This window comes from Humulus lupulus, chromosome 8 (genome assembly GCF_963169125.1).
Source record: "Humulus lupulus chromosome 8, drHumLupu1.1, whole genome shotgun sequence".
In the NCBI taxonomy this organism is placed as follows: Eukaryota; Viridiplantae; Streptophyta; class Magnoliopsida; order Rosales; family Cannabaceae; genus Humulus; species Humulus lupulus.
In genome coordinates, this window is record NC_084800.1 from 28,397,944 (window position 1) to 28,412,458 (window position 14,515).

Below are 14,515 nucleotides of genomic sequence, written 5' to 3' on the forward strand. Positions count from 1 at the left end.
CAGCACCATACATAGAAGAATCAACACTAAAACGGACGAAACTCCACCACCTTGATCCCATAATAGAAGGCAACCCACCAAAAAAAAAAAATTAGCCAATAAAACCATCCCAAAACCAACCACACCACCAAAGAGACGGACTATGCCCTTTAAGCAAGTCCCATTCTGTCAGACCCCACATCTTATGAATACTATTAATAATTTAATAAAAGAAAAAACAATGAAAACAATTGGACACGTAGAAAATAAGGTGGTGGTTTAGAATGGTAATTATTTCATTGTAACTGGTTAAAAAAACAGAAAATTTAAGTGGGCGCTTACTTTGATTAGTATAGTATATATACACATGGCAAATTAAGTCCATGTATCTCTAGAAGCTTTGTTAGCATAATCAATTATGAGTGATGATATTAAAGATTCATGTAATTAGTTAAGAAAAGTTTTCATTTCGTGTCAAACTTTGACATCCTTCTTTCTCTCATTCTTTCTCCATTGACGTTTCACACATATAAATATAATGAATATTATTAATTAATACACTTGGTAGATATATCTATATATGTAGTGGTGTGCGAAGGTGATGCAAATGATATTAATTTTGACTATGTGTATATGTTTAGATTGGTCAACAAAGGATGCAGTGCACTGCAGTGGCCTTTGTACACTAAAAATTATAATAAATGGAATACATCTTATCACATGTCCTTTTCTCCCAACAAACTTTAGGGACGTGGATTCATCTATATACAATTAATTAAGGGATATTTGCCGAAAAAATTACTCAATTAAGTTTTTGGTACAATTGATTATTTAGCAATATTAAGTCTGTCACGATACATTAAATTTGCATATAACATAAATACTTTTATTGTAAATATTTCTTAAATTAAATATTTTTATCGCAAATATATTTTATATTGAACACTCTTATCTCAAATATTTATTTAATTTAGTACTTTTACTTACGTATTATAGACAAAATTAATAGTAGTAATAAATGGTTGTATCAAACTATAACAAAATATGGACGAAATGTATTTTCATCCTCAAAAAAATAATTTGAGTATTTAAGTGTTACAAACTTAATAATTTGGATATTTTCACGGCAAATATTACATTAGTTAATGATATATGCACTCAAATATTACATATAATTTAAATATTATATGTAATTATATGTAAATATAATTAGTTAAAATTAAGACTTAATATTTTAAAGAGTAATGTCACTTATCTGTGTATAATATTTAAATAGATGTATCATTAAACATATAATATTATACATGAAAATAAATCATTAAAAGACAAAATCTAGAATGACTTGTTATTTTTGTTGAAAATTCAAACAATAATGTCACACATATACATACATACATACATACATACAAATATCTATTCATTTATTGTTATAATTCTAATTATTAATGGTTGAAGTTAACAGCCAGATAGATTCGCCTTTTATAATTTCCAATAAATAAGAAAAGTGGAAGTAAGATGATGCCACACGAATCTTTTCCACAAACTCAATTATATTTTCTTTAATTATTATTCACAATTGTTCTGATTTATTTATTTTAAATAATTTATGCATCTATTTTTTTTATTTGTAGGATTATTGAGCTTTCACGTTCGTTTTTCTTAATGTATTTATTTTGAGTAAATATTGCCGGCTAAATAAATACAAAAACATATGTAATTCTACCTTCATATTTATATTTATTTTGGGTCTCAATAAAAAAAAAAAAAGCAGAAACAAGAACAAAATTAAATAAGATACCTTTTAGAATAATAAAAAAAAAATAGCGACAAGTGATTTTTTTGAAAAGAGAAAATAATAGTAAATTAGTAAAGAGTGAATTTGAAAGAATAATGAATAAAATAAATAAATAATATTAAAAGATAAGTGATGGCTTTCAAAAAGGAAAAAGAACCCCCTCCCCCAATATCGAAAAAAAAAAAAGAAAAAAAGAAAAAGATGAGTGCGGAAGAGTTTGTTTGGTCGGAATAGAATGGAAGGGAGTGGAGGAGGAGCATCACCTGAGCTGAACTGATCTCAGAACCAAAGTTAGAGTCTTTACTTTCCAAGAACCAAGCTGAGCTAAGCTCAACCAGATTCGATCCATCCTCAATTCAAAGGTATTTGCTTTCTTCTTCTTCTTCTTCTTCTTATGATGGTGATGTTAATGATTATTGGGGTCAGCCAAGTAAAGTATTCTATTTGATCTATTTTTCTTTAGATTATTGTTAATGGAGAGACAAAGCAGTTCTCGTGGACAATCACCCATGGAACCCCAACCACAAAGTCCACAGCCACAACCACAACCACAACTGGAGAAGCGCCCAAGTTTTGGTAGAGGGATTGAGAAACAGAAGAGCTTCCGCGGAGGATTCATGGAAAAACAGAAGAGTTTCCGCATAGTCATGGAGAAGCAGCTCAGTTTCATTGCCAAGAAGACCAAAGATTCTCCTGGTAAAAGAGGCGACTCCCACCTTCACCTGGCCTCTCGAGCTGGGAATTTGCTCAGGCTCAAAGACATCCTTGACTCTTCTTCTTCCAACGAGTCACTCAATTTGCTGTCCAAGCAAAACCACGAAGGGGAAACCCCGCTTTATGTTGCAGCTGAAAATGGCCATTCTATACTCGTTGGGGAGATGCTCAAGTACATAGACCTTCAAACTGCTTCCCTCGCTGCCAGGAATGGCTACGATCCCTTCCACATTGCTGCAAGGCAAGGCCATCTTGATGTCTTGAAGGAAATGTTGCAAGTCTTCCCAAACTTGGCTATGACCACTGATTTGTCCAATTCCACGGCCTTGCACACAGCTGCCACCCAGGGCCACATTGATGTGGTCAATCTCCTCCTCGAAACAGATTCAAACCTCGCAAAGATAGCCCGGAACAATGGCAAGACCGTGCTTCATTCAGCAGCAAGGATGGGGCGCATGGAAGTGGTCAAGTCTCTTCTCAACAAGGATCCAAGCACTGGCCTTAGGACTGATCAAAAGGGACAAACTGCACTGCACATGGCTGTCAAAGGCCAAAACGAGGAGATTGTTCTTGAATTGTTGAAACCGGATCCCTCAGTCTTGAGTTTGGAAGATAATAAAGGAAATACAGCATTGCATATAGCCACAAGGAAGGGTCGTATTGAGGTGCTTTATTATAATTATCATTAATAAATTTGTTTAGTGTGCCCTTTTGCATTTGTAGCTGTGCCATTCTGATTTCTAATGTCTTTCTTGCAGAATGTGAGATGTCTGCTGTCGATTGAAGGCGCTAACATCAATGCAATCAACAAGGCTGGAGAAACACCTCTTGACATTGCTGAAAAATTTGGAACTCCTGAACTTGTCTCCCTTCTAAAGGAAGCAGGGGCAACGAATTCTAGTGAGCAAGGAAAGTCCCAGAATCCTGCTAAGCAACTTAAGCAGACTGTGAGTGACATAAAACACGATGTCCGCTCACAACTCCAGCAGACCCGTCAAACTGGAGTGAGGGTCCAGAAAATTGCAAAGAGGCTAAAGAAGCTCCATATTGAAGGGCTGAATAATGCTATAAACTCGGCAACTATTGTGGCAGTTCTCATTGCCACAGTTGCTTTTGCTGCCATCTTCACCGTGCCTGGCCAGTTTGTAGAGGAGAAGGGAGCTGAGATCGGAGAAGCCCATATAGCAAATAACGGAGCTTTCATTGTCTTCTTTATATTTGACAGCCTGGCTCTATTTATTTCCCTGGCAGTTGTTGTAGTCCAGACATCTGTGGTTGTGATTGAAGAGAAGGCAAAGAGGCAACTTGTATTTGTGATTAACAAGCTCATGTGGCTGGCTTGCCTCTTCATTTCAATTGCTTTTATTTCTCTCACATATGTTGTGGTGGGATCACATGCCCATTGGCTTGCTGTGTATGCTACTGTTATTGGTAGCACAATCATGCTCACTACCATTGGCTCAATGTGCTATTGTGTCATCTTGCATAGGATGGAAGAGTCAAAATTGCGCAGTATTAGGAGGAACGAGAGTCAGTCCCGCTCGTACTCTGTATCTAATATGCCATCGGATTCAGAGATTTTGAACAGTGAATACAAGAGGATGTACGCACTTTAAGGTCAATATTCGGCATTTGGAGAGAAACGACAAGGATAGTTTCTCTATCTAGGATCAGCCATATATTGCTGCTCCTGAAATACTACTACTAATCAGTTTCTGATTGTAAGTACTAGAGCTGGAATGTTCTGTTACCTTTGTACTATGAACGTGGAAACTACGCAGAGTTAGCTTGCGGTGGAGAAATCATACAGTCAATCATCTCATCAATTCATCATCTTTTGCTTCTTTTGTACTGTATTATGAATGCTGCCGTGGAGAGAGCGTGTGCATTTCTATGGTCATGGCATTCCTGAGATTTCCTACGAAGGTTCAAACTTTATACTCGGGAAGAGTAGCAGGTCTAGGGTGCCAATATGTATATTCAACTATTCACTTGTGCCATTTATGCACAATAATGTCTCTCCTGCAACAATTACTAAATTGACATGGGATGTTTATGATTATTGTGATCCATCTAATGTAACTAATATTTGATACCTATATCAACTTCCTATTGCTGCACTTGTTGTGTCTGATGCTTGTAGCTTTTATTGCAGTACATTGTCGTTTTATATTAGTAAAAATAATGTGTTGAATTTTTTTTTAATAGGAGTGAAAAATTATCCAATTAATGTAATATAATTATTTTATCTTTCTGGGCAGTTGTTGTGTGATAGAGTCAACAATTTTGGATTTTAATCGTCTACACATACTTAGTACAAAGTTTTTTATGGAACAGCTAGTGTTTCCTTATTATTTTAATCGTCTACACATACACATACATAGTACAAATTTTGGATTTTATTCGTCTATTCATCTCTCCTTATAATTATAAGATGTTAAATTTACTCTACTATTTTATTGCTTATACCAGAAGAAGACACTTGGAAATATCTTATCTCTATTATACACATACATAATTCATACTCGTTTGTTGACTTAAATAGAGAGACAAAGAAAGAGGGAGGAAAATGGATGAAAAAGAAAGCACAGATGAGCAATTCAAAGGGCAGACAAGGCTACCAAAATTAGCCATCCCCTAAAGACATGATCTTCATCTGAAGCCAGATCTCTCTGCTTCTACTTTTGCTGGAACCCTAGTCATTGTTCTTACCATACTCCAACTCACTAACTCTCGTCTCAAATGCTCTTGAGCTTTCCATCCATGAAGTTTGGTTCACATACAACAATTCTAACCAAGTAATCATCATCATAAATTTGTTTGTTTTGCTTTAATATATGTACATATATATATATATATGTATGTATCGTATATATGAGAGCTTTTTGATGGAGTTGCATTGTAGCTGTATTGACCTGCCAATGTTGTGTTGGACCATGACGATGAAACAATCGTACTAGTGTTCGAGAAAAAGCTTAGTGTGGGTGAAGGAGTTTTGTGATTAGAATTCTCCACAATGCTCAATGAACACTTGGTGGGATTTTACTCTTTATTAAATTTATAATTTTGAATACCAAACTAATGACATTGCGGACTTAAACATCAGTTTGAACAAAGAAATTAAACTTGGACAATAAAGCCATCTTGGCTAACTTATGGGCAGGGACATTGCCCTGCCTCCCAAGTGACTAAAACCTCCAAACTCTCTTTGATTAAAAGTATTATCTTTAAATGCCCTTTATTTTACTACGTTCACACTTGTAGCTCAATGTTGCTATACAGGATATTGCAATTTGTTATTGAATCAAATAACGATCCCCATTCATTACTGGCTTTGAAAACTCCTATCAAATAGTGATATCTCCATAGATAGAACCTAAAAATAGAGCTAAATACATTAAAGCAAAGAGCATATTGGAATGAAACAAGAAAACATAGCTCAGATTGCAGTCTTAACTCCAAAATCTGGCTCAAATCAAGGTTTTCACTCTAACCATTATTCCTTTATAATCTTTCATCAATGGCCATTGAAAATTCATGCACATCACAAAAACTCAGCTTTGAAAGATAAAGAATTTCCCAACATCACAAAACTGGGGAATATCCATACAGACTCGGCAATACATAACAACTCACAAAACCTACTCCATAGTTGCAACTCCTCCAGCAGCCTTTATCTTCTCTATAATGTCAGCTGCCTCTTCTTTGGTAACTCCTTGTTTAATCAAAACAGGTACCTTCTCAACCAAATCTTTAGCTTCCTTCAAACCCAGACTAGTAAAAGTCCTGACTTCCTTAATCACCTTGATCTTTGCAGCTGTGTCGAACTTCTCCAACTTCACATCGAATGCTGTTTTTTCCACTTTCTTCTCTTCAGCCTTTGCCCCAGCAGCTGGCCCTCCTTGTGAACCCAAGTCCATCCCTTCTGTTGATATCTTCTCCAGCTTTGGTAGCATTAGCTTGAGAGTGAGAGCAGGACCAATCTGAGACCGTTCTTCGGGAGCTAATCCTACAATTCGTTCAGCAAGCTGAAGGATTTTTTCCGAGGGTGGTGGCCTAGGACCATATGGATCATAAAATGCAGGGTATTTATACTTTTTAGGCTTGGCATTGGGATCCCTAGGAACAAAATCATGTTGGAAAGAACGATGCTGCAAAGGCCCAGTTATTTCCCGCAGAGTGGATCGAACACAAAATGATTTGGCAACCGCAACAATCCTCATAGTGTTGATGAATTCAGTGAAATCAATATGTCATTTAGCAGAAAATTGATTACTTGAAAAATTCGTGAATCTGCATATTTAAACCAAGCAGTTCCGACTTTATTCACACTAACTTGAACATAAATCGAGCATTTTGCTGTCTTACAAAGAGAAATCACATAATAAACAACAGGCCTTTATATAAAAAACACTAACTTTTCACCCTTTCAACGCAAGTTAAATAAGTTTTCTAGCAGAGCATTTACACAAACAGCTGGTGTGCAGAAAATAACATAGTGGCTTCAAGAGGCAAATGTACTGAGGTCTTACCGTAGAGAAATTCAAGAGGCAAAGAGCTCAAGAGTGTGAACTTGCAAAAAGCAAAATATATAGCTCCCGGAGTTTCCAAAAACAGTGTTTAAAATCCTAGAGCTAACGCCTGAACTGAAATACCAAATATCGAATATCAATTGATTTTGTTTACAACAATATAAAGAAATAAAAATAATGATTCAGAAAACTAGATTGAGAAATTACAACAAATAGCCCCAAAAAAGGAGCTTAGAAAACTAAATGCCCCCTATTTGAAAATGAGAGAAATAACCATTTTTATTCTTTTTAGTTTACTATATTTCTGACTTTGCTAACTTACCCTCCTCATCTATTAGTAGTTATTCTCTATTTTACTCCACAAAGTTTTTCAACCCACCACTACAATTTTTTTTCTTCCAGCAATCAAGCTTAAAAATAAGTACTACTTCTAGCAGTAATGAGAATTAAGTTAATATAATTAGAGAAGGTTTCACTAAAAGAAAGTGTCTATCTTAATTAGAGCCACATATTATAGTTGGCAAACTAATATGAGATCATAAGTTATACACTAAGAAGATAAAGCAAAAGAGCTCCAAAGTTATATGCAATGCTTTTGACTTGGAATATTTTCAATTATTCTAAAGATCATCATAAATTATGCTCCATAATCAAACATAAACATAAAGCAGTCACACAAATAGCTGGAAGAGAGTTACTCGAGAGTGATTCCAATGGAAAAATGGTCAAGACTATGAGATCAATGACTGTTTTGATGTAAAGGAACTGCCCCTTCATTTGGCAGCCATGTTTTAATTTAAGATTTCCATTTCCTAACAAAAATAAAATATATATCTGTCCTTATGAGACATTTTAACAAACAGATAATGTGCAAACCAGGAGGGAGAAAAACTAGCAAAAGTAACTTAAAGATTAGACCACAGGGACAAATCAAACCAATATTTCTAATGGCAGTTAATGCCTACGACTGACACTTGCACATTGTTTTTCTATTTCTCTCTAATCTAAAAAATTTCACAATTAACTATGTCAAAAACAAGTGATTCCTTTTCTATTGAAGTCTAAAAGCAATTGATTACTTAAGATTAGCAAAAACAGTCCAAAAGGTTGGAATGGAAGCTATAAGGCATATGAGAGAAATAAATGTCAGCAGATATAGTACTCTTAAATTGTTTGAAGGGCTCACAAAGCAAATAACCTAGCTGCAAAAAATGACATAGAATACTAAAATCCAATCGGAGCGGCCAACATAGCTAAGAAAACGTAAGATCTCATCAAACACTTCTTCATATAGCAATGTTCTAATCACAGTAGAATAAATTTAACCTAAAACACCACGACACTAAATTTTCTCCCTTTACCCAGATGCAACCCCAAAATCTGGTATTTTCTTCATTTTAACAACAGTATAAAGCCCAGATCACAACATAAAAAGATAGCAAAGGCCCCAAATGAGTACAAAACACAACTTATTTGGAGGCCAGAAACTAAGCAGATAGCCACACATCTACGGAATAAGAAATCTTCTAGGGAAGAAAAATATCAGAAACCAAGCAGTTAGCCACAACTACGGAATAAGAATGAAGAAAAATTCAGAAAATCACTGAGTAGCTAAGGAATAGTGACATCACAAAACAAGAAGCAGAAGCATAACCAAGAATCCCAATTACCATCTTATTGTTTTCAGTTAAAGGAGTAATAGACTGAAATGCATCTGAATTTCGGGTTTAGGACTACTTACCATAGCTTAAGCTGCAGGAGAGAGGTAGAGAGACACAGAAAGAAAGAGAAGGAGAGAGAGCATTTACATACCAGATTATAATTCTTATTCTTACAGCTTTCTTATGTAATAATTGGATATTATAACGAAAACAATGGCAGAAAACAAAAATTAAAGAGAAAGAGAGAACTTACAGAAGAATCTTCGACAAAGGTGAGGAGCTTAGCTTCCGGTTCTCTACGGCAAAGGTGGTCGGCGACGAGCTTCTTCTGGTGAAGACAGTGAATCCTTAGGGCTTACCGAGGTAGAGAATAAGGGTACTTTTGTAATTTTATCATGTTAATTTGTTGTATTTGGTCATTTGTTAAATTAATGAGTATTTTTAGGACTTTAATGCAAAATTGATAGTTAATTATTATACTCGTCCTACGTGTTATATAGTTAACGAACAAATTTTCCAATTGTCTTGTTTCGTTTAAATATTTATTTACACTCTAGTGATTTTAATAATACCAAATTGTATCCCTATATTATAGTAATAATACAATTTCTTTATATAATTGAAACTATTATTTTTTATTTAAAAATATTTAAAAAATTATTTTCAGAGTTTATTCGAAACTCTACCAGTTATATACTTGTTATTATTTTAATTTTTGAAAGAAAAATTTATTTTGAAATCATTTATTAAAAAAAATTATTTTTTAGCAAATAATTTATTTAACGCATTTGAACAATAAAATTGTATTTTTGAAATTAATTTTTTTTAATATTTTATTTTAATTAAATAAACTCTTTCAAAATCAATTTTGACCACAAATTTATTGAAATGTATATTTTGTATGGTTGAATTAACACGGAAATTGAATATATAAGCAAATTAAGGGTAAAATAATATACCCTTAAAATAAAATTATGGTAATTGATTTTTTTTTTTAAATAAATAATAATAAAATAAAAAACTATTTAAAAGGAGTCTCATTCATTTTGTAATGTTTTATAAATCAATTATCTAAATAAACAAGAATCCTAGGTTAATATTATTATTATGATTTTCATTTCAAATTAGTTTTTTTTTTATCTGATCAAATTATTCAATTAATAGCATTATTTTTATGTTTCTTGTCAGTTGCTGTGTCACATAGAGTCAACAATTTTGGATTTTAGATGGCTTGAAAGTATTCTTGGGAAGAACAGGTCAACGGAGTTTCCTTAAAATGATCTTATCTTATCCTAAGATGCTTACTCTACTACTCATTGCTTATACCAGAAGAAGACACACTTGGAAATATCTATATATATATATATATATATAGCAGAGAGAGAGAGAGAGAGAGCGTAGATGAGCAATTCAAAGGGCAGACAAGGCTACCAAAATTGGCCATCCCCAAAAGATATGATCTTCATCTGAAGCCAGATCTCTCTGCTTCTACTTTTCTCCTTTATTAATTTGTACAGTTCTTTCACTAACAAATTTTGACAGTACTTATTCGGATGGAGAGGAGAAGAAGAACATGGCGGTTACTCAGTTTGAAGCTGTAGATGCAAGGCGATGTTTTCCATGTTGGGATGAACCTGCTCTAAAGGTACATATATATATATATATATAGAAATATTTGGTAGAGATTTCTTAACATTTTAGTGTCTTATTGTTCCAATTCTTTACATTTCGGCACTCTCACCTTAATTATATTTTATTGCATTAATATACTTATTCAAATGTTTAAAATAACCTTTGTTGACTTATTTTCCATAATTTTATTAAAACTAACTTCCTTTGTTTTGCAGGCCACCTTTAAAATAAAAGTGGATGCACCACAAGAGCTCACAGTATTGTCCAATATGCCAATAATGGATGAAAAGCTTAATGGAAAGATTAAGACTGTAATATTTGAGTCTCCTCTCATGTCAACCTATCCAGTTGGTGTTGTTATTGGTCTATTTGATTACACTGAAGACACATCAGCTCGTGGTATATGAATATGTATTATATAGCAGAAGATTGTGAAGTTTAGTAGTGATCTTCCTTATTCCTTCGTTTTAATTGATTTGATATAATATAGAATATTAAACTGTGGTTTTCCAGGGGTTAGAGTTCGTGTATATTGTCCTGTTGGGAAGAGTGATAAAGGGCAGTTTGCTTTAGATAATGCTGTCAAGGCACTTGACCTATACACCAAGTAAGTAATAATGCTACCAGAGGACTTGATTATATTCCAAAAATAGAAACAACACTTTGATCATTTATATAAATGGTTTTGGTCATATAGGTACTTCTTAATGTCTTACACACTTCTGATGCTTGATTTGGTTGGGTTCCTTGTTGAAATTGATTCAACATTCAACAATAATAAAGAATTGATTAACAACAATCTATGCTCAACTATGCATAATTATATCATCTTATTTAAGGCATCAAATTAGTTTTAAGATAGACATTGTTACCTTGTAATAATGGATATGAATCACCATGCTTTACTTTGTGCTCATCACAATCCATCAATCTACCCACACAAAAGAAAACAAAAGTGCAAGGGTACGATGAACACTATTCTCTAAACACCCATGTATCATCTTTTACGACAATGAAAAAGATATGTGACATTTTATGAGTCAAAATGGGTCTATTGGACCTAGATACCCAATGCGAGAGAATTAATTGTCTTGATCCAATGAACTGACCAAAGACGTTTTAGAGCGTGTTCATGGCCCCGAGCGTGTTAGGATTATGTCCATCTCATCATGACTCGATAGTAATATTATGCAATACTGATTATGTTGTCGTCCTTATATCCTAATAGCTACTACAATAGCTATTACTAGTAGATATAATCATATATGCATATGTGTGCCTTATTTTTGTCTAAAAAATGTTTGTTATATATTGTTTATACAGAAAACTAGGTTGGAAATCAGTAGCTGGAGAGAGCCACTTCGATACACTATTGAGGGGGGAAGTGTTAAAGGCATTGGTGATATTTGGGCATGAAGAGACTCATAGAGAGGTTTCACTCCTTTTTCAATGATAGAAACACTCAACTTTTATCAGCTGACACAAAAGCAGTAATCATTTATTATGATATGGAAATTACACTATAACGCTATAATAACAATATTTATTTATTATCTTTGTGCATCATTACTTAAAAATAATACTACTTTTTTCTTGCATGGTATGGCAGGCTCTTATATTGCGGTTATGAGGGATTGTAGTGCCTCGGACAGAAAAGGATAAGAATGAATCCCTTTTGAGCATTTTCAAATTCACTAATAAGGTTTAAGTGTCTTGATTAGTGTGCATGAAGGACATAATATGAATTATGTGTGATTTAAATGAGTAAAATGCATGATTATGTGAAAAGCATGTTTATATGGTTATTTGTATATTTATGATGCATGACTAGGTGTATTAGTATGCATGCATGCCCTGATTAGGATAGAAATGACATTTTTCGTAATTGTGGTCCGTCGAGGACATAAATGTTAATAATTGTGATAAATTGATAAGACCACATTATTATGTAGATATATTTATAATCGATGATTCAAGATGATCTTTGTGAGCGAGTTAGCGGAAAAGTCACGGCGGGGATTTATACTCGGCTCGGGGCGAGCCTAGGGGTATAAATGGGAATTCAGAGAATATATTGGGGTTAATTTTGATAATGAGGGGTATAATTGGTGATTAATTAGGTGTCGGGAAGTAAGCAGAAAATATTAGAGACACTCGAGGAATTAGCGGGAATTGGGTAGAATGACTAAAATGCCCCTTAGTGGATTAACGGATTTAGAATTAAAAGGGAGGGCATTATGGTCATTTGGCTTGCAAGAGATAAGTATGCTGAGGCTTTATACTTAGTGGGAATTGTAGAAAAAGGTAGAAGGCTGAGGAAAGAAAGAAAAGAAGGAAAAGAAAGAAAAAGAAAATGAAGGAAAACAGAGCAGTTTTCTTAGGGTCGGTTGGTGATTCTCTCACCCTTTCTCTTCAATTTTCTTGGAGCAAAACTCAGAGGGGAGCTAGGTTAGGCTGAGCAACAAGAGTATTGAGCTAAACTTGAAAGGTTGGCAAGGGATTAGCAAGAACACATCAATATTTGAGGTAAGCCTTTAGAGTTTTCAGTTTCTGGTTTGGTTAGTTTAAACTATGGTGTCTAAGCTGAGTTGATGGGAACTTTAGGGGAATTCAAGCCAAGGAATTGGGGAAGAACAAGCTAAGGAGGTCAAGAAGTTAACTTGAAATCGAATTTCCATCAAAGGTATAAATTCTGAACTTTAAACTTTGAAGTTTTGACTGTGTTTTGCTGAATTCTGAAGTCTAGGAGTGACTATGGTGAATTTTGGGATTAGAGGTGCATGTGGTTATGATGCTTGGGATGAGTTGGACATGTTAGTGAGCTTGATTTTGAGTTTGGTGAAGGTTTGGAGAAGTTTTGGTTAAGTTTGGCTTGGGGAAATCGCAGGAAGGGAAAATGTGGTGTTGGCAGTCTGTGACTAGCGCTACAGCGCTAGCCTTTGGGCGTTGTAGCGCTAGGCCAAGCATGTTGAGGGTATTTTGGTTCTGTTTGTAGCGCTGCAGCGCCCTCCAATGAGCGCTGTAGCACTACCCTGTGTTCAGAAATGGATTTTAGGGTTATTTGCAAGGGTTTTTGGCCATGGGTTCGGGGTTCGATTCCACCACCCTGTTTGGTGGAATTAGAACTTCCCGAGGGCTCGGGATTGGTTCCGAGGCTAGGTTATGGACTTGAAGGTTGGTGATGACTTTGGTCTATGCTTGTGGCTAGGTTCGCGCTAGTGCTCGGGAAGGATCGTGCTTGAGGATTTCATTGAACAAAGCTAGCAAATTCAAAGGTAAGAAAACTGCACCTGGTTATATGTTTGTGATGGGACTAAGAGCTCCCGATATCTGTATAATGTCAATGATGGTATAATGCCATGGGACATGTGATAGCGGCCTAAGGGTTACGTACACAACACTTGCGTACAGGGCGCGGCTTGGCCAATGGTAGCCGGGGACAGCTTAATATTCACTGAGCTCGGTTTAAGCGGGCCGGAGTCAGTGGGATAACGGAGGGTGCGGCCTGAGGGCGCTAACCCTAGTTATCATTTGTGAATTGATGTATGATATAAGTTGATATGTTTGGTATGCTGAATACTGGGTTATTCTGAATGCTTAAATGGTTGAGAACATGTTTATGGAATATGTGATATTGAATTGTCTGTTGATTGCTTATGCTCTGTTATTGTGTTTTCTTGCTGGGCCTTAGCTCACGGGTGCTACGTGGTGCAGGTAAAGGCAAAGGAAAGTTAGACCAGTCCTGAGATGGAGAGCTGCGAGGCTAAATGTACATAGTCAGCTGTTCGGTCGCCTTGGCCGAGGAGTGGATCAGGACAGGGATCGTTGAACTGTCTATTTTGCCTTAGTATGGCTAATATTGTATTTAATTTGTAAATCTTTTGTAAGTGATTTTAATATGATCATTTTTGGGATCCCGTGTAAACAGGAATTAATATATAAAAGAAATGCGACTTTTAAGACCAAAATCTTTTAACCCTAGTTCCATTATAGTTTCTGTAACACGTTTTTAATTAAATGACTTGATTAGCAAGTCTAGCACTTTTATAAACACACAGTGTAACAGTCTTGGCTATCCAGGACGTTACAAAGAACTCAATACAGTTCTTCAAGAGAAGGAACATATTTTAAGGAACACCCGACCCTCTCAATCTCAATCTCAATCTCAACTCTATTTGATTAAGCTAGAAACTATTCACTCA

At 35.0% G+C, this 14,515-nt stretch overlaps 3 protein-coding genes across 14 annotated transcripts; 2 read left to right on the forward strand and 1 right to left on the reverse strand.

Moving 5' to 3' along the window:
- Positions 1-1,919: 1,919 nt before the first annotated feature.
- Positions 1,920-4,693, forward strand: LOC133796546 (ankyrin repeat-containing protein At5g02620-like). Its single transcript, XM_062234104.1, has 3 exons — positions 1,920-2,136; positions 2,238-3,153; positions 3,247-4,693. The coding sequence occupies exons 2-3, from the start codon at positions 2,248-2,250 to the stop codon at positions 4,102-4,104; spliced, it is 1,764 nt and encodes a 587-aa protein (XP_062090088.1). The 5' UTR covers positions 1,920-2,136; positions 2,238-2,247; the 3' UTR covers positions 4,105-4,693.
- Positions 4,694-5,817: 1,124 nt separating this feature from the next.
- Positions 5,818-9,093, reverse strand: LOC133796547 (uncharacterized). 2 transcript variants are annotated; one of them, XM_062234105.1, is made up of 3 exons: positions 8,935-9,093; positions 7,021-7,134; positions 5,818-6,781 (listed from the first exon to the last, which is right to left on the reverse strand). In XM_062234105.1, the coding sequence occupies exon 3, from the start codon at positions 6,709-6,711 to the stop codon at positions 6,130-6,132; it is 582 nt and encodes a 193-aa protein (XP_062090089.1). In that variant the 5' UTR covers positions 6,712-6,781; positions 7,021-7,134; positions 8,935-9,093; the 3' UTR covers positions 5,818-6,129. The 2 variants fall into 2 exon arrangements, with proteins under 2 accessions (XP_062090089.1, XP_062090090.1); XM_062234106.1 differs by lacking the exon at positions 7,021-7,134.
- A 985-nt stretch (positions 9,094-10,078) lies between these two features.
- On the forward strand, positions 10,079-14,281 carry LOC133796548 (aminopeptidase M1-like). 11 transcript variants are annotated; one of them, XM_062234110.1, is made up of 7 exons: positions 10,079-10,326; positions 10,529-10,712; positions 10,827-10,920; positions 11,637-11,745; positions 11,923-12,996; positions 13,522-13,588; positions 14,028-14,281. In XM_062234110.1, the coding sequence occupies exons 1-5, from the start codon at positions 10,255-10,257 to the stop codon at positions 11,941-11,943; spliced, it is 480 nt and encodes a 159-aa protein (XP_062090094.1). In that variant the 5' UTR covers positions 10,079-10,254; the 3' UTR covers positions 11,944-12,996; positions 13,522-13,588; positions 14,028-14,281. The 11 variants fall into 11 exon arrangements, with proteins under 11 accessions (XP_062090094.1, XP_062090093.1, XP_062090096.1 ...); XM_062234109.1 differs by having other exon boundaries at positions 11,923-12,839; positions 12,918-12,996; positions 13,522-14,281; XM_062234112.1 differs by lacking the exon at positions 13,522-13,588 and having other exon boundaries at positions 11,923-12,839; positions 12,918-12,996.
- The last annotated feature ends 234 nt before the right edge of the window (positions 14,282-14,515 follow it).